General features: G+C 41.1%; 1 protein-coding gene across 1 annotated transcript; it reads left to right on the forward strand.

The window, feature by feature from the left end:
* Positions 1-736: 736 nt before the first annotated feature.
* On the forward strand, positions 737-27565 carry LOC131226277 (nuclear/nucleolar GTPase 2). Its single transcript, XM_058222080.1, has 12 exons — positions 737-956; positions 1227-1487; positions 11388-11521; positions 13150-13279; positions 14937-15097; positions 15785-15886; positions 16302-16406; positions 16502-16630; positions 18925-19065; positions 21942-22042; positions 23181-23238; positions 27050-27565. The coding sequence occupies exons 1-12, from the start codon at positions 740-742 to the stop codon at positions 27350-27352; spliced, it is 1842 nt and encodes a 613-aa protein (XP_058078063.1). The 5' UTR covers positions 737-739; the 3' UTR covers positions 27353-27565.
* Positions 27566-27984: the final 419 nt, after the last annotated feature.

Below are 27984 nucleotides of genomic sequence, written 5' to 3' on the forward strand. Positions count from 1 at the left end.
TTCTAAAATAGATTCTAAAAATAGATGGACAGTGTAGATATAATAAATACATCACTACGGGCTATGTAACTTTGATATCCTTTGAACCGTTCATACAACTCAGAGATCGAGGAGCATCGATGCTCGTCTTCTCACGACACGTACCTACAATAGCTATAAGGTCAGTAGCTAAATCGCGGCGGAAGTGATGTCACCAAGCTCTGTGGACCTACCATGATGCATGTGTTGTATCCATACCGTACAACCATTTGTAGAGATCGGTTGATGGCATTACAAAGAGAACGAGATAGATCTAAATTTCAAGTGTACCCACCAAGAAAACTGTGGGAGCCGTCACCACCGGTAAAACATTTATAGGGCCCACGGTGATGTATTTTTGAGATCTATCATATTCATAAGTTAACATTGGGATAGATGAAGTGAAAACAAAAAATCAGCTTCATAAGAAACTACTGTGGCGCCTAAGAAGTTTTGAATGGTGGATGTCACTGGCTCCACTATTTTCTATGGTGGGGTCCACTTGAACTTTAGATCTATCTCATTATCTTTGTAATGACATAAAACGATCTCTAAAAATGGTTGGACGGTATGGATACAACACATGCATAATGGTGGGGTCCACGGAGCTTTGTGACGTCACTTCCGTAGCGATTTGGCTACTGACCTTGTCAGTATCCAATCCGCGCCCGCTATATAGCTGGTGTGTGTGGTACACCAGCCAACCGCTTCCCTCTCCCACATGTGGACCGCTTACACACGTGGACCGTTCATCACCGCTGCAGTCTCTCTTCGCGCGAATGGCTCTTTAGCATTTCTCTTCCTCTCATGCTTCTTCTCTCCCTTTCGCCGCCTCCTCTCCAAAACCCTACTCTTCCTCCTCTCTCTATCTGAAAACCCTAACTACCGCAGACTATCTAAAACCCCTAATTCCCGCAAAAGAAAAGAAGCAAGCACAGGTAAAAACCGAAGTACTCAGTCATCCTCTCTCTCCTCACTGCTATCCAACACCCAGTGCGCAGGATAACACTCTCCTCACCTCACTTTCTTCCTCGTGCACACAAGGAACCACGACACCACATCCGTCCATCCATTCGTTAAAAAAATCTATATTTTTAATGTCGAATTTGTAATTTCTCCTCCTTCCAGGGGTTGGTTGAGAGAGAGAGAGAGAGAGAGAGAGAGAGAGAGGGTTTTAATGTCAAAATCGTAATTTTCGCTTCTTGCAGAGGTTGTTAGAGAGGGAGAGATGGTGAAGCAGCAGAAGAAGGAGAAGAAGGTGAATGTCTCCGGAAATCCGAAGCATTCGCTCGACACTAACCGCAGCAACGATGGGAGCAAGAACGACACCCGCAGCGCCGCTACCGTGCGTCGCCTCAAGATGTATAATTCGCGCCCGAAGCGCGACCGCAGGGGCAAAATCTTGAAGCATGAGCTCCAGTCCAAGGACCTCCCTTCCACTCGCATCCAGCCTGATCGCCGCTGGTTCGGTATGAAATCTGACAATTCTCATCCGTCCTCATATTTTTATTTTTAAATCTTTTTTGGCTTTTTTTAATGTCCCCACCTTCATGGTGAAGTTAGCAATGGTCCCCAAACCTCTAAAATGCCACATAGGATGACCAATTGTTGATTTGAACTGTCCATGCATTCACACAACATGCGGCAATCCATTGTGGAAAAATCGCGCCAGTTGAATGATCTGTAGCATCCAATCAATAGCATGGAAGCTGGACAGTCAAGATTAAGTGGATAAACAAAATAGGTCCAATCATCATCTTGAACCATCTGCCCGATAGATCCCCATTTACCAAAATTGAGAATGCCGAAGAAATATATTGCTTGATTTAGCCTAACCATTTAGATCCAAATCCCACTACATCAAGTGTGTGAAGTAAGAAATCCCATACGTTATCCTAGGTGTTTTCATGTCAACTTTACATAGGATGCTGGCTTTGTCATACTTCATTATGAATCAATGCATTCATTTGCATCTAAGATGCCACAGGAATGTGCCCTTCCTTAATGAATGCCCTTTGGGAGTTTGTGCTTTCATTGCCCCTCCCAATCCCAGGTAAAGGAGGGGGGTTGCACCAGGTTGGCGTTTGGTGTCTTACTTCGGCTGCATCTTTTCTCATGAATCCTGAAAATTTGACATTGAGTGGAATCGCAGGACAAGATTCATGTAGCTGACCTCAATTAGTTGGGATGACACTTAGATGATTATGGTGATGGTGATGAATGCCCCTTGGAATAGAGATGTGATAAAACTCATGGCCTCCAGGCTTAATCTGATCGACAAGATTTCAGTTAAAATTTTGTATATGCTTCCCACCAAGCTATCCAATGGCCCCCCACCATGGATTGTTAATCGTTCCAAAGGAAACACCTGCATTGGATGATGTTAACAATGCAATCTCTGACTCGTACATCAAATGGCTGTAACAAAAATGACCAACTTTGAAGGGTCAAGATCATTCAATCATATGTATATTTTTGCATGATGGCCTAGCCGTATTGCATGATGTGCCGGAAAGGCCGTTACGTAAACGTAATAGTGGCAACCGTTACATGTTATGGGGTCGTAATAGCTGTATGGAAAAAATGATCTGTAACCGCCGTTAATGGCGTGTTACAACCCCTATAAAGGCCATAACAACCTCGTAATAGTTTGTTAGGGGGCATATACAAGTTTTTCGGATTTTTTTTTTCTTCCTTCAATGTTACGGGGTAGATATAAGTTTTTCGAGCTTTTTTTTTTTCAATAAAAAAGAGACCGTAACTACCATTACGGGGCTGTAACAGTTGTTACGACCCGTATCGTAAAGGTAATGGTGATGGCCGTTATGGCCACTTTTACCGTTATGGAATACCTTAGCTACAGTGGTTTAGACTAAATGGACTATAGATGCAAAAAGCTTGAAGTGAAGCGGCAACACGTTCGGGTGTGGGAGTGGGGAACTGTTTATATTTTAGCGAGCATAAATGTCTAGGAAGTGAGAAAGGGAGCACAAGTCCAACGTGTGATTCAAAGTGAGCGAGGCACCTAGTTAGAAGGATCTTGTAACTAAGGAGTGGATGGTTGAGATTAATGATTGAATCATCCCACATCCAAAGCAAATAGTTGTATTGCTTAGATCCTTCCCCTTTCGGTATTTTTTCCCATTTTTTAAATTATGAAAGTGGGAGCATTGAAAAAGGATTATAATCCAAAATCGTTTAATTTTTTAATTTTTAATTTGGGCTAGGTAGAGGTGCGCCTTTGCAACACTGTGGTGGGGACTAACCCACCTTACACTTGACGTGGATTGATTGGAGCTGTCCAAATCATGGTCCATCTCGTGTCATGCCCCAAACTCGGAAGCATGATGAAACGAGGAGTGTACCCTCGACGACTTCTCTTGATGATTGAGGGTCCTGCTGGGCTGCGTAAAATCTGCCCTGAGCCTGTTGGGGAGGTGCATGTCCCCTACATGGTGGGTCCCACCGTCCCACTTGCTGGACGGTTTAGATAAAACGCATACAAGATACACACGCTGTCCATTCATTTTAGGGCCATGGGCCCCGTTGCCTTGAGAGGCCCACCCCGATTTTCATATTAAACGCCCAATCGTGGGCTGCTTTGTGAGGCCCACTATGATGTATGTGTTGTATACATGCCATCAACAAGGAAAGAGAGAGATGGAGAGAGAGACGCGTGGTGGAAGGGAGTTCCGCCACTATAAGCTCCCTTTGAGCTATAATACATACATCAAGATGGGTCCCAAAACCTATGGGCCCTCAAATAAGGAAATTAAAGTTGGGATACTATCCCCACCACAAACTCAAGGTCTAGATGACCTCTTGCAAGATGGATAACAACTAAACATCATGGTGGGGTCTATGGAGAATGGCCCCACCATGGATTTACATATATGTATCGCGGTGGGCCATTGGCCACACCTTGAGTCCAAAATAAGATCCCTACCATTAACCGGTAGGCCCCACTTGTCCCATGAATCACAAATAAAGATCTAACCCTATAAACACCCATCTATGACTCTTCTTCTTGATTCCTTAGAATCCTTAGCTCCTAAGCTCTCTTTTCAATGGTGGATGATGAAGTTTGGATGGTTGGATGGTTGGATGGTGAGATTTAGGGTAGGAAGATGGGTCTAGCACTTGGCTTCTTTTTCTCTCCTTAGGAATTTTCTTCTCTTGGTTGCTAAGGAATGGAGAGAGAAATGAGATGGGATGGAGAGAAATGAGAGAGGAGTGGTGTGGAAGAAGAGATGGGATGGAAAGTATGGGTTGTGTAAGAGAGGTGACATGTAAAGTATGGGTTAAGTTGACTTTGGGATAAGAGGAGATGGCTTACTTGACTTGGTGAGATGAGAGACATGAGTTTGTACTTGACTAGTTGATGTGAAAGGATGGGTAGAGATTCCTCTCCCAAATGAAATCTCTCGAAATTAGCAACGCGCGGTGTTTCCTTGACATATACGCGAGTCCACTAATCCTAGCCTGAGTGTCGCATTAGTGCGCAAGACGCGGCGTTGGAACCGCGGCGACGGTGCGGTTGCAAGGGTATAAGTTTTGAGTTGAGTCGACTCCGATCTTCGGGATGCGGCTTAGGGTCGCGCGCATTTGTTGTCTGTGTTAGGCCAGTTTTGCTCGTCTTGCCCCATTTTGGTAGGGGAGACCTTTTTGCCCGCCGATCTGTTTGTTCTGCTGATGTTCGAGTTTGATATCATCCTGGGCATGGATTGACTCACCGAGTATTACGCTGCTCCGCGAGGATAGTCACGTTTTGTATACCCGGCATGCCGCAGTTCCAATTCATAGTTGAGCCCAGAGGAGAGTGGCTTTCTTGCCTCATGTCTTGTGACGTAGAGGAGCTAGTCGCCTTGTGTATTGACTAGCTGTCGATCGTCTGTGATTTTTCCGATGTGTTTCAGGAGATTCTGGGGTTACCACCTCGCTGGCACATTGAGTTTCAGATCGATCTCGTGCCCGGTACTGCGCTTATTTCTAAGGCCTCGTATCGTATGACACTGTTGGAGTTGCGGAAACTGCAGAAGCAGTTGGACGAGTTGTGCGAGTTGGGCTTTATCCGTCCGAGCAGTTCACCGTAGGGAGCGCCGGTACTCTTCGTGAAGAAGGATGGCTTGCTGAGGCTTTACATGTATTACCGTGAGCTCAACAAGGTCACGATTAAGAACAAGTACCCGCTTCCGAGGATTAATGATTTGTTCGATCAATTGCGGGAGGCACAATTCTTTTCGAAGATAGACCTGCGGTCTGGTTTTCATCGGGTTTGTGTCCGAGAGGAGGATATCCAGAAGACAACATTCAGGATGTGCTATGATCATTTTGAGTTTTAGGTCATGTATTTTGGACTGACTAATGCGCTTGTAGTGTTTATGCAGTTGATGAACGAGGTCTTCCGTCTGTATCTTAATCAGTTTGTTGTAATATTCATCGACGACATCCTGATATATTCGAGGACCCATGAGGAGCATGAGCAACATTTGGAGATTTCCTTGCAGACCCTCTATGCACATCAGCTTTGTGCGAAGTTGGAGAAGTACGAGTTCTGGCAGGAGGAGGTGAAGTTCCTTGGTCACGTGGTGACGAGGCAGGGCGTCGCAGTGGACCCTTCGAAGATTGATGCCGTGCATCAGTGGGGCTAGCCCACGAACGTGTCCGAGATCCGCAGTTTCCTTGGTTTAGCGGGTTACTACCGACGTTTCATCGTAGGGATTCTCCCGTATTGCAGCCCCGTTGACCAGGTTGACCCGGAAGGGCGCTGAGTTCGTTTGGAGTGACGCATGTGAGCGAGTATTCGCAGAGCTGAAGGATCGTCTTACGTCCATTCTAGTCCTCACTCTTCCCTCTGGGAGTGAAGGATTCGTGGTTTTTACTGATGCTTCGCATATTGGCTTGAGTGCTGTCCTGATGCAGCACGAGAAGGTCGTGACCTTCGCGTCTCGCCAGCTCAAGGTCCATGAGCAGAACTACCCCATGCATGATCTAGAGTTGGCTGTAGTTGTCTTCGCACTTAAGGTGTGAATGTATTATCTTTATGGGGTTACGTTCGAGCTCTTCTCTGACCATAAGAGCTTAAAGTATCTCTTCTCGTAGTCAGAGTTGAACATGAGGCAGAGACGCTATATGAAGCTCCTGAAGGATTACGATTTTGATCTTCAGTACCACCCTGGCAAAGCGAACGTGGTGGCAAATGCCCTTAACCGTCAGTCACGGGGCCTGGTGGCGCATATGATGGTCCAGGAGTGGAGGATGCTCGAGGATGTAGCCGAGTACGACTTCGAGTTTGGTCTGCAGTCTGCTATCGTTCAGTTATCGAGCTTGTCGATTTAACCTTCTCTTGTCATAAGTGTAATCGAGGCTCAATAAACAGATCAGTCGTTGCAAGATTGCCGAGCAGAGGCTGCATCTGAGGAGCAGTTGGATTGGTAGGTTAGGTCCGATAGTGGACTTCGTTTCAAAGGCCGATATTGTGTCCCGGATGTTCCAAAGTTGCGCAGAGATCTGATGACCGAGGCAATCGATCGAGGTTTATTATCCACCCCGGCTTCACGAAGATATATTGTGACATGAGGAGGCAGTATTTTCGGGCGGGGATGAAGTTCCGGATTGCCAGTTTTGTGGCCGAGTGTGACACATGTTAGCTTGTCAAGGCCGATCATCAGAGGACCCTAGGTCCCTTACAGCCATTGAGTGTCCGTTGTGGAAGCGAGAGCACGTATCCACAGATTTTATCATGGGTTTACTGAGGACTCAGCGCGGTCATGACGTCATCTGGGTTGTCATCGATCATCTGATAAAGTTGGCGTATTTTCTTGCGATTTGTGCGACTTGGCCTTTGGACCGTCTTGCTAAGTTATTCATTAATGAGATTATGAGACTGCACGGTGTTCCAGTTTCAATCGTTTCTGACCGAGATCTGAGATTCACGTCTCAGTTTTGGAGGAGCTTTCAGAAGGCGATGGGGTCTGCCTTGCAGTTCAGCACCGTGTATCATCCACAGACTGATGGGCAGACCAAGAGGGTCAACTAGATCCTTGAGGATATGCTTCGGGCTTGCGCAATTGATTTCTCGGGTAGCTGGGGTGAGCACCTGCGTTTGGCTGAGTTTGCGTATAACAACAGTTACTGGACGACTATTGGCATGGCTCATTTCAAGACGTTGTATGGTAGGTCGTGCAGATGTTCAAGTTACTGGACTGAGGTTGGAGAGCATCGTCTCTTAGGTCTCGAGCTTGTGCAGAGGACATCAGAGGCCATCGATATCATTAAGCAGAGGATGCACATAACTCAGAGCCAGTAGAAGAGTTTTGCTGATCGTCGGTGTCGTCCCTTGGAGTTTGCCATTGGGGACCATGTGTATCTCAAGGTCTCACCCATGAAGGGTGTGGTTCGTTTTGGAGTGAAGGGTAAGCTTATCTCGAGATTTATTGGACATTTCGAGATCACTGGGCGCGTTGGCGTCGTGATCTATCGGCTTGCCTTACCACCTCAGTTGTCTGGCATCTACGACGTTTTCTATGTTTTTATGTTGCGGTAGTGTGGGTCAGACATCGTTTCCATGATAGATTGACAGTCTTTAGAGGTTCGTGAGGACGCTTCTTACATTAAGTAGTCAGTTCATATCCTTGATCGAAAGGAGTAGGTCCTTCGGACCAAGGTTATTCCCTTGGTGAAGGTTCAGTGGGGTCATCATAATGTAGATGAGGCATCTTGGGAGCGAGAGGGTGAGATTCGCGAGCGTTATCCCCATCTCTTCGATGTTTGATTGTATTTTGTATTGTGTCTCTGATTATATATGATGCTATGACTTCTCTTCCCTTTTGTTATGAGGTCTGTTTAGTTGTGTTTAGTATAAATTTCGAGGACGGAATTTTTATTAGGAGGGGAGAGCTGTAAGGCTCGTATCCTAGTACCGTACCTTCCACCAACTCTCGCGATCCTCTTTGTCGAATTCCAGCGACCCGCGACTTATAAACAGCAAATGCGCGCGACCCTAAGTCGCATCCCGAAGATCGGAATCGACTCGACTTAAAACTTATACGTTTGCGATCGCACCGTCGCCGTGGTTCCAACGCCGTGTCTTGCGCACCAATGCAATACCCAGGCTAGGAGTAGTGGGCCCGCGTATAACGCTGCGTTGCGAATTTCGAGAGATTTCATTTGGGAGAGGAATCTTTACCCATCCTTTCACATTAACTAGTCAAGTACAAACCCATGCCTCTCTTCCCACCAAGTCGAGCGACCCATCCCTTCTTATCCCAAAGTCAACTTAACCCATGCTTTCCTTGTCACTTCTTTTACACAACCCATGCTTTTCATTTCATCTCTTCTTATACACCACTCCTCTCTCATTTCACTCCTTCCCATCTCATTTTGTCTCTCTATTCCCTAGCAACCAAGAGAAAAAGAATCATAAGGAGAGAAAAAGAAGCCAAGTGCTAGACCCATTTTCCTACCCCAAATCTCACCATCTAACCATCTAAACTTCATCATCCACCATTGAAAAGAGAACTTAGGAGCTAAGGATTCCAAGGAACCAAGAAGAAGAGCTATAGGTGGGTGTTTATAGCGTTATATCTGTGTTTGTGATTCATGGGACAAATGGGGCCTACCGGTTAATGGTAGGAATCCCATTTTGGACCCAAGGTGTGGTCAATGGCCCACCGTGATACATAGTGTAAATCCATGATGGGGCCATTCTCCATGGTCCCCACCATGATGTTTAATTGTTATCCATCTTGCAAGAGGTCATCTAGACCTTGAATTTGTGGTGGGGATGGTATCCCCACTTTGATTTCCTTATTTGAGGGCTCACATGTTTTGGGACCCATCTCGATGCATATATTATAGCTCAAAGGGAGCTCATGAACAAACAGATCGGTAGGCAAAAAGGTCTCCCCTACCAGAATGGGGCAAGACGAGCAAAACTGGCCTAACGCTGCAGTCTTCCCCAAGGGCGTCGATACTGACAAACCCTCACGAGCAGACTCTAACGGCAAACCGGTCAATCGACAGAAATCCTCAGGCATAAAAGAATGCGATGCACCAGAATCAAACAATACATGAGCTATGCATGACGAAACGAGGAGTGTACCCTTGACGACTCCTGATGACTGAGAGGCTTTCCACCATGCCTTGTAGGAATTATCCAAACCTTGGAGCCCACCTTGTGTACGGATCGGGCCCTATAGGAAGGCCCAGTTACTATATGATAAGAGAGGGTGAGGAAGCCCACTTGTTGTATATAGTTTCACCCTCTCAACTCACCTTGTTGTATAGCCATTAGACTCACCCATGAGGTCCATTCTTGATGTAACTATGACGCCTAGGCCATCCACTGTTTAGTACATCATCACCCCTTGCTGTAAATGGAAGAATATGTGGTATCAAGTTTGTATCTCCACTGTTTAGTACATTATTACGCCTTGTCATAGATGGAAGAATATGTGGTATCAGGTTTGTATATCCACTGTTTAGTACATCATCACCCCTTGCCATAGATGGAAGAATATGCGGTATCACTCATAGCTTGGGTATCGCATTGGTGCGCAAGACGCGGCGTTGGAATCGCGGCGACGATGCGGTCGCAAGGGTATAAGTTTCGAATTGAGTCGACTCCGATCTCTGGGATGCAACTTAGGGTCGCGCGCATTTATTGTCTATAGGTCGTGGGTCGCCGGAATTCGACGGAGAGGATCGCGGGAGTTGGTGGAACGGTACGGTACCAGGATACAAGCCTTACATCTAGTGCATGGCCTGCTCGATCAGCAGTCTGGATGATGCAAATTTCAACCAGGCGTCCCACTTAGATATACTAAGGGCCAGGATATACAATATACATATAGACATCCCTCCATTGCAGACCTTGTGGCCTGCTTGATTACCAGTTTGGATGATACAAATTCCAACTGGGCTTCCCACTTTTATAGTTTGAGGGCCAAGATATACAACACACATCCCTTAGTTGTGGATCATACAATTCCTTGTTTGTAGTTTTACAAAGTGATGATATTTGGCAATGAGTTTGTTTTTGTTTCACTATGCACATGTGCAAAGAGGTTCGGATGGTGAGAAGCATCAGTATTTTGTGCACTGTAGATTGGCCATGGTCAAGAACTTGAGCCGGATGGATATTCCTAACGATATCTGCACTTAATTGTGGACCTTTGAGTTGATAGGGACATTTTCAAGCGTTCAAATGAACATCACAAATCAATGGTTAGGATTATTCTTTCAGAGTGATTATTAGACCATGGCCCGTCCCCATCAATGCCAGAAAATGCACAGTTCTGATTATCCAGACAAATATGCACGTGCTCCCCATGTGGCAACACATCCTCATTGATCTTGATTCACTACATAGGCAAAACAAACTCTTTTGTAATGTTCCCCATATTTAAATAGGCCAAGTCAGAAGTGAGTTGCGCAGTTGAAGAATTTTCAGCTAGAGGCAGTTTGAATTGGATTTATGATCTTTAAGTTTTGGATATCTTCAATTCTCTGTTTCTCTTGTAATTTAGGGCCAGTTTGGACATGAATTCTCAAGTGTTGTTGAGTCCAAATTGCCAGATCGGATAGTGACCTGTCATTATGTTGCATACTTCCTGGGAAAATGCAGTTGTAAGAAAGAAACCCCTGTTATCACAGCTTTACTGGAAATGCTTTGTTGCCTTTCAATATCAAGACAAGGAATCGAATCAAATGACCAGTGTCACTGTCAACTAATTAATTGGGGTTTATCACCATTCTCATATTTAAATGTTATGGGTATTGTCTATGCTTGGAACCATATGCTTCTTTTCTTACTCGATACATACCATCAGCCCATATGTAATGGCCCCTTTTTATTTCTTTTCAAGAAATACTATCACGGGCCACACTTTGTTGAAGTTTAATGAATTGCTGTCCTCACCATAAATGTGGCAAACATATTGTTTGATCAGCACTGTTGTTGGCGAGCTACCATGCAGATCATTCATAGCTCATAAACTTCAGTGATTGGATGACCCAAACTGTCCAGCAATTCTTCCCATTTGAGGCTGCACTTTGCTTATGTCAGGCAACCATTTGCTGACAACTTACTAGATGGTTAACATAGCCTGATCACCTCTGTTGTGGGGCTCATTGATCACATCTATTGTGGGGCTCATCTTGTTGATGATCTGCATGATGACCTACCGAAATAATAACAGCTCTGATCACCACATGGAAGAGACATTTTTTGTGCTCTCTTTATGAACTCCTTGAAGTGCACACTTTGTCAGCATGCGACATTCTTTTCTATTCTATTTTTCTGTGACCACTTGATCAGTTGATCGGCTTATTAATGCTATTCTCCATCCTTTTCACAAACTTTGCAGGCAATACACGAGTTGTTGGTCAGAAGGAGCTTGAGTTTTTCCGTGAAGAGGTCCAAAATCGAATGTCCAGCAACTACAATGTCATCCTGAAGGAGAGGAAATTGCCGATGTCCCTTCTAAATGATCATCAGAAGGTGTACTTCTCCTTCAAATGAGTGGAAGTCAGTTTCATAATAATAAAAATAAAAGAAACATTTCTATTGAATCAGTCAAAGATAAACAGCAAAAGGATTACAAATCTTTCATTATGGCCAGGTTCTCAGTGAATTGTATGATACCACTCCACAATTGCAACTTTTTGAGCTAAACAATTAGTTTCCATATGTATGAAGGATTTCTTTTCTACCATGATCAAACACACGTGGTGTCTGGAGTCTTGACTCCCAGTCTCTAGTATCAGTGAGGGAAGGAAACAGCCATTGCTGTTTTCAGTGAGCATCGCTGGATTCTGCATATTGGACCCATTGGTTTAAACTCTCTTCCTTCAATAATCCTGTCTTCCATAACTTAGGGGCAAAGATGAGGAATTGAGTACGGGATCTCACCTCTAAATTTTTTGAAATTTTTTTTATCACCAAAAAGCGCATACCCTACGCAACATGTTCCTAATGTGTGCAGAGGGCTTCCCCGAGGAGCCAGCAATGCCATGAATTCAGTGAGCAAATGGTGAATGAGCTAATCTTCAATCCCCATCTGAGTTCCACTGCAAGTTCAACATTCAAACAAATGGCCAATCTAACCGTGAGAAGAAAATACTTGTCTAAAGATTTTTGTTGGAGATCCATCGTGGATGCATCAATAGAAACAAACTCTGAACTCACTGGCAGAGATAACCTTGACTGGAGGTATACTGTCTTCGTGCTTCGACAGGGGCAAACTTTGACCCATAGGGGATCTACTGCCTGCTTGCTTCGAGCCCTTCCCAGCAACTGCATCACTGTATGAAAACTCCTTTCCCTGTCCAGTTGAACCATCCCCATCTTTTCGCTTTCCGGGACAGCTGGCTCTGCCGCAATCAGCCGTTTGCCGTCATCATTGTACTCTTGGCTCTCAGGAATTCCAGTCCATATTTCACCACCTTTTTACTTTCATCCTCTCCTCCACTACAATGCAACCATCTAGACCTTGAAATGAGCCAGACCAACAATCCACTGGCATCTCTGCATCAGCCACCACCTCAACTTTCCTGAAATGATAATGAAGGTCTCTGTGGCTCCATTCCCACAGGAAGTTCTCCACAAATAAGGACACCAAAGATTGGCAACATCCACCTTCCTTGGAGGATCTTGGTGGCACTTGGATCCATCCTCCGCCATCCCAATAAAAAAGTCCAATATTTTCACACCTTGTTATGGTGTGAATTCCTATTGTCCATATTGCAATTATGTTACTATTGGGTGTACTTGAAAGGAATGTAACTGCCATTTGATGGCTACTTCCTCACCGTTCAATTCTTCAACCCTTATTCATTCTTTTTTAGCTAGAAGATGGAATTTAATTTATTTAACTTCTGCTATTCATTGTATGCTATCTTTCATTTCTTTTAGCAACTTTTTGAAGCTATTCATCTGTATTTCAGTAGATCTTTGAGTTTCATCTTTGATAATTTCAAATAGCTTATGTGCCAATTTCAGAGCAATTTTTTGGTTCTTCTTTTTTGTATTTCTTATGGATTTCATGGAAATGTTGGTATGATTGTGCTGGTTTTATTTATCTGTTGAAATAGTTATTTCTTTTGCTGATTTACTTTATGTCTATCCAGCAAGCTAGGGCGCATCTTCTGGATACCGAGCCTTTTGAGGATGCATTTGGACCTAAGAAGAAAAGAAAGCGTCCAAAGCCTTTGGCATGTGATTATGAATCTTTGCTTAAGAAAGTGGATGGGTCTCAAGGTAAAAGAGAGCTTTGAAAGAAAAGTCAATGAAATCTGACCCAACTTGCAAATTGATCAATTTCTTATTTTGACTTGGCCTAGCCATTGAAATATACCTGTTTTTGCCAGACCATTTACATAACTTGGGATTGGATGGGGAAACCAGTTGATCTTCTTTCATTCATATTTCTTCTTGAAACATAATTTGCACTTGAAATTTGAATTATTTCTCTTAATTTTGACACATTACGGTGCCAAAAGAAAATTCTGACATAGTTTATAACTTTATATCAATGTTGTGCAGTGGGATTGTAAAATTTGCAGACAGTTAGGTAGAACCGAACTGTACACTGCAGTGTGTTATTTATTTATTTATTTTTATTATTTTTTTGGTAGAATTAAAGAAATTGAAGCTTACAATGCGGAAAATCAAGCCAGCCATTATAGAAAATGTGTCGAATTTTAGCAAGTTCATAACATTTCATGGCATTTCTATGCAAAAACCAATTCGGCCTGCAAGAAGCCTGCATCTCTCCCCACCAAGTTCTTTTCATCTCAATTAAAACAACAGTGCGATCTCTATGCCATTACATTCCCAAGCCATCATACAATCATATACGGAAATTTGCCAAGTCTGAACACTGTTGAATCATAATAACTTTTTTTAAAAAAAAATTGGATTTGAGTCAAATATTAGGAATTTGATTATCATTCAGAGGATTTCAACAACAGTGACTTGTATTTTCTGTGATTCACGCATGGACATGGAGGACAAAATGGAGATTGCTTAGCATGTTATATTGAATGCTTTATGTCAGAATCACTCTGGTTCTACAATTATATGACCTTTTAGTGCATGGCGTGTGCATTTTAGCTATCCTTTCTGTTGGTCTGACCTTTCTTTTTTCATACACATGGACACGAGTATTTTGAGTATTTTGTCAACCATTTATTCCAACATTTTAGTTGCTCATGTCTTCTGTGCTTAGTTATGCATCACATAAGGAAGAAAGCAGGTGCACATTGATGTTGCACATCTATGCCACTCAGGTACTGGCATGAGACAAAGCTGCCTAAAGAAAAACGGCCGATAGATGACGCTTACCCATCTTTTATGTAAATTGTTGATGGACCCTTATGTGTGGCTCACTTTATATGAAGATGATGGTGATGAATGGTTTCTCCCTTCTTAGCCCTTGGTCCTTATGTCTTTTAGTTGAAATTTTTGGTTTTAGTGTCTTTGGTTTATGTAACACTTAAATAGAGGGCTTTTTTATTTTATTTTATTTTATTTTTATTTTATTTGTGGGTTACTTCACATCTACTATAAAAAGTGAGGAGGTGTGAACTGTGAAATGTCCCTCCTAGTTCAGCTCTCTCTTCCTTTTCCTCTTCACTTCTCATCTCTCTCTCTTCATTGACATAAATATTGGTGTATGTTATAAAATATATGAATAATGCAATCAGATAAAAGTACTATAAAAATGCATAAAGAATATGTAAAGAATTATGAAAATGAAAACTAGAAACTAAGTTTTGTTCTAACAGGCTTGTCAGGCCATATCCAACATGCATTACGGAAGTTTTAATTGGCACAGAAAGTTAAAAAGAAAAGTTAGTTGTCATGTTAGTTTAAGTGCTGATGTAATTTATGATTTTAACTTCTTATTTTGTAGATGCATTTGAGCAAAAGTCTGCTGCCAAACCCTCCGTTGAAGGAAGTGAAGAAGATGGTTTGAGAGACCTGGTGAGGCATACAATGTTTGAAAAGGGGCAGAGCAAGCGCATCTGGGGTGAGCTCTACAAAGTCGTGGACTCTTCAGATGTAGTTGTGCAGGTCAGCTCCCTCACTCGTTAGGTTCAAAGCTTGAAAATTTTATATCAAGATCTTTTCAATGCCTTGAAAAATTGCCTAAGTGCCTCCCGCCTGTATTTCTTTTCACACGATCACAACATATAATATTGATGTTGATGACGATTACAACCTATTAGCAATTTGAGTAGCTAGGTTGAATTGTGAGTCTTTTGGCTTGCATTGATGATACATCATTTTTATTGTCTATAACTTGGAACCAATATATAACTTGCATGAGTTTTGAGGAGGAATTATAAGATGTGGATCTTTTACTGATGTGCCTGGTCTTTAGAAGTGGGTGTGTTGTTCGGTAATCATGACCGTTGGCATATGGGCCCCATAAATTCTTCCATATTGACGGATCCTAGCTATTCAAGCTTTCCCTTCTTTCAGTAAAGTTGCTTCTTCTCTTCTTTTTTTTTTTTTTTCCACAACTGTTTATTTGTAGGCCACTGATTGAAGAGTTATGATTCTGATCTGGGATGTTTTTCATGCATCTTCCTTCCAAAATGAGGCCCATCAGATCAACATTCTGGATCAACCTAACCACGGGTCCGACTTGTACAGGCCAGGAACATATGGACATTATTCATGTCCTGATGCATTATGATCTGTGTTTTAGATTCTTTTGTTTTGCTTTAATGACATGATGTGCATGATATCTTGCAGGTGTTGGATGCTAGGGATCCGCAAGGTACAAGATGCCGTCATTTGGAGAGGCATTTGAAGGAGCATTGCAATCACAAACATATGGTTCTTCTGCTAAACAAGGTTGGCTGAATGCAGTGCTATGGCTGTTACTTTATCTATAGAGGTGGCGATGGTCCCAGTTCCTGGATGTGGTTGTCCTGTTTCTTAATCAGGACAACCCAGCCCATTTATGAATAGGGATTAGGGCCTGAAATTCTGGTCCAGGCGCCAGTAACAGTCATGAGCTGTTGACTCATAATAGGTTTTGGTTGGGGATAATCCAGAGCTCAATAGGAAATTGTCATACATGTGGCCAGGATCGTCTTAACTGGCTTGATGAAATGTGGAGCAGGGCCCAATTGGCAGGCCTAAAATCATGGCTAAACCTAGCTTGGCAGGTTGGGCTGGAAATCCCTGCGCACCAGCCCTGTTCATTTTTCTGCAATGCTCCTCACAAGTTGCAATATACATGATAAATTTGGTGTTTTTTTCCCAGTGCGACTTGGTTCCTGCATGGGCTACAAAAGGATGGTTGCGTCTTCTATCTCGCGAATATCCCACTCTAGCATTCCATGCAAGCATCAACAAATCTTTTGGCAAGGTATTTCCTGCCTTCATAAATTACTTGTCTTTTGGGGTTTCCTTGTGGTGTTCCTATTGTTTAGAAAGTTCAGATTTCTGTTTGTTGTTGTGCAGGGTTCTCTTCTCTCGGTACTAAGGCAGTTTGCCCGTTTGAAAGCTGATAAACAGGCAATATCCGTGGGCTTTGTTGGGTATCCCAATGTTGGAAAATCTTCAGTTATCAACACATTGCGTACAAAGAATGTAATTTTCCATTGGCATTTTAGCTACAGATAGCATTTGATTTTTTATTATTTTGTTTGAATGACATTGATGATGAGATGTGGCATATGAATTTGGCTTGATTACAGGACCTCTCTATCATGTGTACAAATTTACATATTATTGCAATTAGTATAAGATTTACTCAATTGAAGTCACGGGTTCGAACTTTGCTTACCTATAAAAAAAAAGAAGAAGTAATAGATTAATCGACTTCCTGAACAATTCTATGCTGAGGTTGACCTGTTCAATTAGTCAAATACAGGTTATTGGGTAATGGGATTTGCTCAAGTGAAACTGCCGTTGGGTACCGTAGAGTAGACATGATTAAATTATTAAACTAAATTGCATGCACATATGTATCTGTACACATGCATGGGTATATTCACAATGATATTAGATGCTCTGACATGCTTTTCCTAAGTTCCTAATGACCATCAATTGAGATGGGTTTCATGGTTGCCAGCTATGTATGTTTCTGAAACACCTGTTGGTAACTTTGGCATTCTTTTGAACCATAACTGGAATTTCATTAAAGAGCCATAAAGAGAAAAGATACTGGCTTACAAGGCAGACTTATCAATAAAAAACCTTCTCAGTTAGCATTTTTTGTCCCTTTTTTTTTTTTGTTTAAATGGAAAAAAAATTCTTTCAGATGCTTATTTATTTGAAGTTCTTACAGGGTGGTGTATCTAACCTTGTTCGTTTTCAAGGTCTTCATTCATTGTACTTTGATGCGATCTTCATTTTTCTGACAAATTGTGTGTTCTCTCTCCTGGGGCAAGTTCATTTAGGACTTCATTCTTGAAAAATTATTCTTTTAGGAGCAGCTTTTGCCCAGCTACCACTCCTAAACTTGTGCTGTCTTGAATCCTCTCTAATTCATACATGCTCATCCATCAGTTTTCATGCACTGTGCCATTAATAGAATCCTCCATACTACTACAGTTGCTATTGAAACGTATTTAAAAATAATCAGACTCATCCTACAAATGACTTTCTTAATGCACAAACTCAATTTGGCAGAATTAGATAGAAGGTTAACTGAGTTGATACTGAACTTAAACTGATCTTTATATATATATATATATATATATATATATATATATATATATATATATATATATATATATATATATATATATATATATATATAAAGTTTGGACACCATGCACAAGCCCTGCCAAAGCAAGTTGACCCTGCCAAGTTCCTCATTTTATCCATGCATTTTTTTTTAGCATTGATTAAAAATTATGCTTATTGGATTTCTTTGTGTAAGATGCTTATTAGTGATGTTTTTGGTAAAATGTTGCTTTCGTAACTCCTTGATATATGTCTTTTGGGTGTAACCAGATAAGTTGAGCTATGCATGCATAAGGATTCATATGAAATAGAGTAGTAGTGCTTAGGTGTCCTGTTTTTATTGATTGAGAATTGCAATCTCATTGGCCTAGAGTCTTTTGATGCTCTTAAGTGTTCTTATGAGTGAGTACTGCTTCTGTTAGCAATTCTATAGTTTTAAGGATTTCTTGAAACTCATAATGGAGGGATAAGTAACTGTCTAGTACTAATGGGGTGATTTTGGATGTATGTTGTTACTTCTTCCATATTTATGTTTTCATAGCTTACAATATTTGTGTGAGGTATTATCTGATGCTGACTGAACAAAGTGACCATATTGTTCGGCACAATAGTGATATAGGTGCATCTTTCTGTAATTTAGATTGCTCATCTGGTTTGCCATCGTGCAAGCTAATGTACAAAAATCTCCTTTTCCTTGCAATTCTAAACTTTCCCCTTGATGGGCTGCAAAGACAGTTTACCTATGGCTCACTTTCAATGGGGAAACAAATCCACTGATCATATAGGAAATTTTTTTCCAATTGGGGAGATTTTTTGGGGCACACCGCATTCACAATATGTTCCACAAGATGAAATGGCCTGAGTCATGGAAAGTTGGGCCCACCTGCACTGTTTCTTGCTGACAAAGAAACTGCCATTAACTCAGTCAAGCTTTATATCGTAATCATCATCATAACCTTTTCCTAGCTATTTGTGGTCCCCTTTACAGTTCTTACTTCGCCAATTGTTCCTAAGGCCCTGTCCTTGGGCCATATCATTGAGGTTCATATAGTTCCTCTTCTTATTTTATACTCATTGTCAGATATTTCTCATATTATTTATTTGAAGTATATCGTTTCATGATTTAGATAATGCTGCTTGTTTATTTAGTGCCCAATTTGACAGAGTTGTTGTTTTGCCCTCTATTTTTCAAGGTCTGCAAAGTGGCTCCCATTCCAGGTGAGACCAAGGTGTGGCAGTACATAACACTAACGAAGCGTATCTTTTTGATCGACTGTCCTGGAGTTGTTTATCACAACAAGGACACTGAAACGGATATTGTACTTAAGGGTGTGGTACGTACTCGCTGCTTGCACTTTTTTGTAGAAGTTAATTCTTAGATCTCGTTTGGATGACAAACCAGAAATTAGTTCTGAAAATCGCGTTATGTGGAACTGCAGTTTATCAACACTCATTTTATCTGAAGATACTGTTTGGAAGACAAGTGTCCATTTCTTTGTTTTTTCTCATAATGTTTATCGGATGTCAATGTCTGAAAGATCATTTTATCAAAAGTCAATGCACCATAATGCAGTTAGCAACTTCACTGCGTAAATGCATTGTGTCACCGAACTCTGATTGGAGGATAGGATCTTCCAATCTGGAAAATGTTTGAAGCATGGCACGTCTACTTCACTATATTGCAATTGGAGAACTAACAAGAGGCGTACAATAACATTACTCGTTTAAGCAAAAGTTTACTAGCCCCATGGAAATCCTCTCCCACATGCACTTTACAAGCAAAACATGTGCCAATATGGCATGTGTCTACGATATCTGATAGGAGCAGAGGATGGGTTGCTCCTTGTAGATGACGATGACCATCTAATTTTGCTTTTGCAATTTGAACCACTCACTATATCATTTTTATCCATCCATTTGTTAACCATCATTTGGTTAGTTAGGATTGATTGATCATTTTGATTTCCGACATGCACCTTTCAAGATGTGCCTTACAATTTGAATGGTCTAAAACGCTGTACTTGCGTGCCACGTGAGGAGTAACTGCTAATTTCAGAATTGTAACAACGCTTCCAACAGAACATGGCAAAGTTATATGACAATCTAGATCATACAAATAACTTAACCGATTGTGCTTCGAGCATAAAACAGAATTTCACCAACCACATGAAAGTAATCATTTGATTTTGCCTTGGAATTTGAACCATTCACTGTTAACCATCCATCTGATAACCATCAATCAGATGATTATCTTTGATTTATTAATGTGATTTTTGAAATGATATATAGCCATGCATGAGTGGCACATTTGAGGAAGATGACTCACTAAACTACCATTTTCAAGATGTTTGTGAACTCTGACATGTATGCAGAGACTCCTTTGATAGTTAACTACAATTTTAAGAAAATGGTGGTAACTCTTCCAACATACACATGTCATGGTTATATGACAATCCAGGCTGTCCAATTGCTTGTCCAATTGTGTTCGGAGCATAAAGTTACACAGGTAGCGACATATCCGGGCCATCCTAATTGCTGGCCCAACTGATGTTTCAATTTGGCCCTTTGGAATTTGAGCCAATCGCTGTTTGCCTTTTAACCATCAAATGGATGGTTAGGATTGGTTGATTGGTGGGAATTTCGTCATATGGTCCATTCACAATGTGCCCCAAAATTTTTGATGGTTTTTTGGATAGCCTTACATAAGTGCTACATGTAAAGAGGATGAATCACCACCTTTTTCAAAATGGGAAGGAGCTATCATGTTAATGCTGCTCTTAAAATTCAAGCATGCTTGGTTGCCTGATTACAGTGAGAGAAAAACACTGATAGTGTGGCAGGGTGTGATAATAGATGCATGAGCATTAACAAATAGCACGTCTCATATGTGGTTAACTTAAACTAAACCATCTAAATCGTGGGTGCTTGTTTAGATAGCTCGGGAACTGAAAACAATACCAATTTAAAGTTCGTATCTTGCTGATTGGTGGAGAATTAATGGTTGGTCAAGATGAAAACTAGTCAATGGTCCAAATTGACACACAAATATACACTGATCACAGATTAGGGTGATTTAATCAATCTGAATTTTGGATGATGAACTAACTATTTTGCCACAATGTGGGCAGTTTATTTCGTGTATGGCATGTGGTCAATTTGTAACTGCTTGCACATCATCCATTATAGTTAAGAACTGAACAACTCTCCATCCAAAAGGCTGTTTATGGTAGTGGAAAAGCAGCTTTCCATCCTTTTCCATGTGGTGAGGTTTTAAGCTTAAAATGGCATTTTTAGAAACTCTGTTCTCCAATGAGTGTCATTGAAACACAATGCAAGTGACTCTTTGGCATGAAAACTGCATTGAATGCTGTTCAATGCCAATTTAGGTGTCATCCAAAACATCCCATTATTCTGTAAGTTACTTTTCTTGTTTCTTTCAGTTTCCATTTGTGTGACTGGCACAAAAATATATAAAGGACATGGAAACAAAGCTCCAACTGCAAGATGCCTATTCCTACATTAAAAATATGTAATCAGGATAAAAATTCCACAAATTGTAAAAACACGTAAAGACCTGTGGGGAAGTCATAAAAAAAACTATAGTGCTACGTTGATGAGCTTATCATGTTGACAGGGCCACAAAACGTGGAATCACCATATACTTGTATCATAGTTTCCAACCTGTATTACTGGGAAGATCTGTCAGCCATAACTAGGTTCATTTCTCCAGGCATGACCCCAGGTGCAGAATAATTCATGATGATAATGATAGTAATAATTTTTTTATTGATTGATTGATGTGATGTTGGTGCTGGTGATGATGATTGGATATGGTCTCTAATTGAACTTATGGAGAAGAAAGGCAGTTTCTCGTTAACTACTGTCCAAATGCAAAAGAAGCTCATTTACACCAAGCAATGCCTATCGGAAGCCTTGATTCTTCATTTAAGTGAAAGTTATTAAGCGCCTATTGTATTAGATTGCTGATCTTTCAAAACTTACTGTATAAAAATAGCAGCATGCTTTAAAAAAAAAAAAAAAAAACTCTGTGAACTTATATCTCTGTCCTGGACCTGAGGCATCACCTTTCTAACTTGTGCAGAAGCTGTTATTTATGTCCGATAAAGTTGAGAAATGGAATCAAGTGTTTTAATGGATGCATGCAAAGTTCTAATATTTGATTCTTGTATGTCTCATGCTTCATGAGTAGGTTCGTGTTGCAAACTTAGAAGATGCCTCTGAACACATTGGAGAAGTACTCAAACGTGTGAAGAAGGAGCATCTGCAAAGAGCATACAAAATACAAAACTGGTATGATCCTTCTTTCCTGTAAATTGCATGCACGCACTATCCTATTAAGCTTTCCTCGATTTTGCAAGATTCCTTTCAGATTCCCACATTGATATATAAATACATACACATCAGTGGATGGTAGCAAGGTTTTAGAACTCAGTTTCAGAGTGAAAATAAACTGGTGTTGAAACCCCTACTATTCATTTAGTTTTGGTCAGAATCACTGAGATGCACCGTGACTCATCCCATTAAATACATGTTTAAGCAGGATGACTCGCTCTGTTCTCCAGTGTAACTGATTGACTCAGTTTCTGCAAGTTTTAATTTCTTGGATGGCAAAGATCGAAGCCAGGAATGGGCAATCATCAAGATGCCAATCACATAACCTGCCTAGTTTTCCCAAGAAATTTTCTCACCATTGGAATCAAAATGGTTAAAAGTCCAACAAATTACTGCTTGGACTGAACACCTATCACACTTAATCATCTTGGCCAGGGTATTGGGTATTAGCATTCAATCCCAAATAATAGCCTGTTATGAAGTTTTCTAAAAATATCAGCCACTCAATCATTGATTTTGTTTTCCTTATTCTGTTGTGTTTTCCTTTATTCTTCGGTATTCTTAAATGCTCCTTCAAGACCACACTTTCCATGTACTTTTAAAATAGTTTCCCTCCCTCCCTCCCCTCTAGTCACCAGTTTGGCCTTTCTTGGGTTGAATGTGAACCATTTTGGTGTTTCTTTTTAATTGCCTATTTACTGGTCGCCAAGTGAGGGGTTCGGAGTTAGGACTTTGCAGAGTGAGCTTTTTGGCACATGGCCTTCCTCACTGCGGCTCGTCATATCAATAGTTTGGATGACTGAAACACAGGCCACTTGTACAAACTCATGAGCCAAGCAGGCTACATTTTTCTGGTCAACTATCATATAATACCTCTTCTTAGAAGAACCATGCCTTGATATAATCTCCCTAGTCTATGTATGATGCTTAGTGGTTATTTATTTATTTTTGCCAATGGTTACCATGTTCTGATTGTACTCTATTGTTGCACTAAACTTTTACTTAGGGTGCGACACTCTGCCACCTGCTCAAAATTTGCAATTTCGAGACTCTTCTGCCTTGTAAAAGCTTATCTTATATTTGATATCATCTTCAGGGATGATGACAACGACTTTCTTGTTCAGCTGTGCAAATTGTCAGGCAAGCTTTTGAAGGTATGATTCCAGTTTCTAATTCTTTCTTGAGGATTCAGCAATTATACATGTTGGGGTTCTTTTTTCTTTTTCTTTTTCTTTCTCCTTTTGTTTTGGTGGTTTTTTTTTTTTACATCCACTTTAAGAGCATATAGATGTCGGTGACCATAGATACTTTTTAGGATTAGGACATCTAAAGCGAAAAATGTTTTGAGAAGGATGAAAATGGGAAAAACCCTCAGACCAAGTGATATAAAAATAGAGGTTTGGAAGTGTACGGGACATATTGGATTATTTTGGTTGACAAAGTTGTTCAGCAAGATATCTTCAAAAAAAGGAAAAAAAAAAGAAGAAGTTGATCAACAATATTTTAAGATTGAAGAAATGCCAGACGAATGGAGGAAAACTACTGCGGTACCTGTTTATAAGAATAAAGGAGACATATGGAATTGCACTAACTATTTTGGGTTAAAACTTATGGGGTGTACTATGAAACTTTGGGAAGTTATTGAGCAAAGACTAGGGCATGAGGCAAATGTATTAAACAGGCAGTTTGGTTTCATGGCTGGAAGGTCTACCACAAACTATTTTCTACTTAGACAATTGATGGAGAAATAAAGAGAGGAGGAAGATCTCCACATGGTCTTTATTGACTTAGAGGCAAGGTATTCAAAATCGGTTACATAACAGTTATAACTGTTACGCGTTACAGGGTTGAAACGGCCGTAAGGACCGTTACAGAAAAACGGGCTGTAACGGCCCTGTAACAGCCCCGTAACAGTCCATTAACAGTTTTTTCAAAAAATAGAAAACGGCCAATACGGGGGCCGTTAAGGCCCGTATCATAACGGTAACAATGGTGGCCGTTATGGCCACCGTTACTGTTTTGGAATACCTTGCTTAGAGGATGCTTATGGTAGGGTTCCTAGAGAATTAAGTTGCCGGGTGTTGGGAAAGAAAAGAGTTTCAAGAGGATATATCGACATGATTCAGGTGTTGACATGATTAAGGATATGTATGAGGGAGCAATAAGAAATACGAGGACCACTAGTGGAGGGACAAGCAGCTCCAAATTACTGTAGGGTTGCATCAGGAGTCGGCATTAAGACCGTTCCTTTTCACATTAGTCATGGGTGAGTTAATGAGGCATTTGCAGGAAGAGATCCTATGGTGTATGTTGTTTGTAGACGACATAGTTTTGATTGATGTGATGAGGGAGGGCGTATGCACAAAGCTAGATTTATGGAATGGTGCGTTAGAATCTAAAGGATTTAAAATTAGTCAGACTAAAACAGAATATATGGAGTGCAATTTTAGTAACAATAAGAATGAAAACGAGGAATTAGCTAAAAGATTGCTCGCCAAGACATTTCCCAAAATGACAATTTTCGATACCTTGGTTCAATAATTTATGATGGTGGAGAGATTGAGAAGGATATCGCCATAGAATTCAAGCTGGGTGGGAGAAATGGAGATGTACCTTTGGAGTTTTATGTGATCATTGTGTACCACTCAAACTGAAAGGGAAATTTTATAGGATAGCTATAAGACCAGCCATGCTTTATGAGACAAAATGTTGGGCAGTTAAGGAACAACATATAGGATGGGTGCATCTGAAATGAGGATGTTGAGATGATGAGTGGCAAGATGAGGAAGGATAGAATTAGAAATGAATGCATTCAAGGGAACTCACAAGCAGCACCAATAGGTAAGAAGACGAGGGGAAGAAGACTTAGATGGTTTGATCATGTGCAATGGAAACCATGAACCATGCCGGTTAGGAGTGAGCTGGTACAAGTTGAAGGCTCTAAAAGGGCTAGGGGAAGGTCCAAAAGGACGTGGATGGAGGTAGCAAGAAAAGACCTGATGACTTATGATGTAACTAAAGTTATGGCACTTGATAGAGTGGAATGGCATAATAGGATTTGTGTCACCGACCCCCAATTAATTGGGATAAGGCTTAGATGATGATGATGATGGTGACGACGATGACAACATATTTACAAGTATCCTAGTAGTAAACAGTACCAGTACCTATACCATATTGTTTTTGGCATGATATCACGAGCATATACAATAATTCCAGTAAAAGAAAAAAAAGGAGAAAAATACAAGATTTCCAGCATCGTAGATCAGGTCTTAATAGGGTCAAGTTGAATTGGTGAATTCTTCAAAAAGAAATAAAATGAAATGTGTCAAAATTAATGTAAACAGCATGTTATGAGTCGGACATGTGCATCATAGCGGTATTCAGGATTTTTAGGTAATGGAGAATCATTTCTCCATTCTGATTTTCATGTCTGTATCATAGCACTGGGATCAAGCTAATGGTCTTGTTTCTTTAAAACTTGAAAATATGTTGTCTAGTAAACTAAGGTCATGTTTGGGTCTACTATTGAATTGAATTGTAATAATTAGTTCATGAAGTGGAGAAATGCTCCTTTGCCCTCAAGAGCACTATCAAGTTATCGTCTCCTAGTTGCATTGGGACACAGAGACAGTCCAATCCATTGATCTAGACTTCTCATTAGGAACATACATTTATTGGGTTACCATGCAAACACCACAACCCATCTGAGGAATATTAACTATTTGATCAATGGTCTTTGATATGGATGGTAAAGATCGTTCGCACAAAATAGGTCCAACCGAAAATTTGATTAATCTATTTGTTAGGGAGTGTCATGGATTGCTTATGATTCTAAAGAATCATTTCTGTTAGGAAATTGTTGCTATCCCATCCATGGCTTGCAAAAAAGGATGGCTGTAGAAAATAAGGCCAAATCAAGAACGGATTGGATCATCCAATTAGTGCAATTTTTGCATGGTAGGCCAAATCAAGAATGGATTGTACCATCGCAATCAGGCCATTCCCTCAATATTGAAGTAACTATTACTGTCTAGTTCAACAAGTCGTCCAAAGGTAGTACTTGGGATATATATAGAATCTTGTACTTGAAAGGTCGGGCCACCAGATTTCTGAGATTTGAAGAAACTGGGCCAGAGTTAAAATGTCAACTCACATTTGTAATATTGACTGTTGATTGTTTCCGAGTTTTCTTTTTATTTCTATGCAGGAAGAATTGTGGGGTCGCCCATTCGTATTTTTAAGGTGTATTCAGCTTCAACTGTTCTCTTGTTCGACTATTCTCTTTGAATTTGGTCATAGTAAAAACAAAGAGAAAATACATGTACCACATCCGGACATCAAAAACCACACCCCATCCGGTGATCCTAGCCCCTAAATGGACCAACTTAGGGGACTACACAGGCTCAACAGTCAACACTCAGTAGACGAAATTCCAACCAGCAATTTGGATCATGCAACCAGTGTTTTTTGGGGTGTGCCCATCAAAGTTACAACCCAGACAATGTACACTCTGGATCTCATACATGTGTGCTGTGTGTGTGGGTGTGACCCCTCATCCAAGTGGAACACAATGGTTGGGTTAAATGTTTGAACCACATCTCACTGGGCCTTTTAAACAATCAGGAAGGTTTCACTCTCAACTGTTGTCTATGGTGTGGCCCACCTAAGTAAGTTGGCCTGATTTTTAGGCCCATGGCCACCATGGATGGGTGCATCTAAATGATGGTGTGGATGTCTGGCACACGTTATAGTGGGCCCACAGAGCTTGACCTAATGAGGAAGAGGTCAACCTCAGAACGTTTTCCTAGTTTGATTACTAAAATACTTGGATTCTGTACTCGATCCCTTTTTTTTGGTTTGATGACCTATTATGGTGGACATGAAGACTTGTTTTGTCTCTTAAAGTCTCTGAAAATCAGAAGCACCGACAGATTGAAATTCTTTTGTGGGTTGTTTTTCCAGGGAGGCGAACCTGACCTAATGACAGCAGCAAAGATGGTCCTCCATGACTGGCAGAGAGGTCGGATACCCTTTTTTGTACCCCCGCCGCAGCAAGAAGAAAAACCATCTGAAAACCCCACCTCATTCGAAGCAAATGAGGATTCATCAGTGAGCACTGATCGAGCATCGGCTGCCATGAAAGCCATTGCTAATGTTATTTCGTCGCAGCAGCTAAAACATGTTCCTGTTCAGAGGGACCTATTCGGCGATGATGAGCTAGAGGGTGAGAAATCTGAACAGCAGCTTCCGGAGACTAGTGTGTGATCTAAACTGTCTAAATCTTTCCCTTTTGAGACCCCTTGATCCCTCCAGAATCTAGTGAATTAGAAGAGAAATTTTGTAGAATATTGGAAGAGTTGTAGATGATCTTTGTTTCGCCATCTATGAACAGTGGGAGGTTTAGCCTTGAAACCTCGGGTGGCCCCCACATGATATGATTTGTCATAAGAAAAATAGGCATAGGAGTTATCATCTGAATTCCATGCATGTGAGAGATCCAGGCCGTCCAACTTGGTTGCTACCAGCTCTGGAACTATCATTTTCTGCAAACCTTGCTTGCGTGCATGCTATGTATATCATATGTATATTTTGCATGTTTGGGTGTGTGGACATAGCACTAAAGAACGTCCATCTCGGCAGGTTCAGGTTAGGAGACTGGATGAGTGGATCGGAGTTGCTGAATCTTTTAACCATGATCTCAGCGGTTGCCTTATTATTCTTCATTAGAAATTGATAGTTCATATGCATCCACTTGCAATTGTATGCATGCTGGATATTTGTAGATAGGTTGTAGCCACAAAAAAGGGTGAACGAATCTACCACGAAGCTTTGTAGGTTAAGCTTAACCTATAATGCTGTGTGGGGCCCACCAAGATGTGTGCATAACATCCAACCCG

The sequence above is a fragment of the Magnolia sinica genome, chromosome 14 (assembly GCF_029962835.1).
Source record: "Magnolia sinica isolate HGM2019 chromosome 14, MsV1, whole genome shotgun sequence".
Classification (NCBI taxonomy): Eukaryota; Viridiplantae; Streptophyta; class Magnoliopsida; order Magnoliales; family Magnoliaceae; genus Magnolia; species Magnolia sinica.

Coding starts and splice junctions, on each gene's coding strand:
- LOC131226277 (XM_058222080.1), top strand. CDS start 740: ATGTGGACCGCTTACACACGTGGACCGTTCATCACCGCTGCAGTCTCT. Junction 1,488..11,387: donor GCCTGATCGCCGCTGGTTCG/GTATGAAATCTG, acceptor CAAACTTTGCAG/GCAATACACGAGTTGTTGGT. Junction 16,407..16,501: donor TCAACAAATCTTTTGGCAAG/GTATTTCCTGCC, acceptor GTTGTTGTGCAG/GGTTCTCTTCTCTCGGTACT.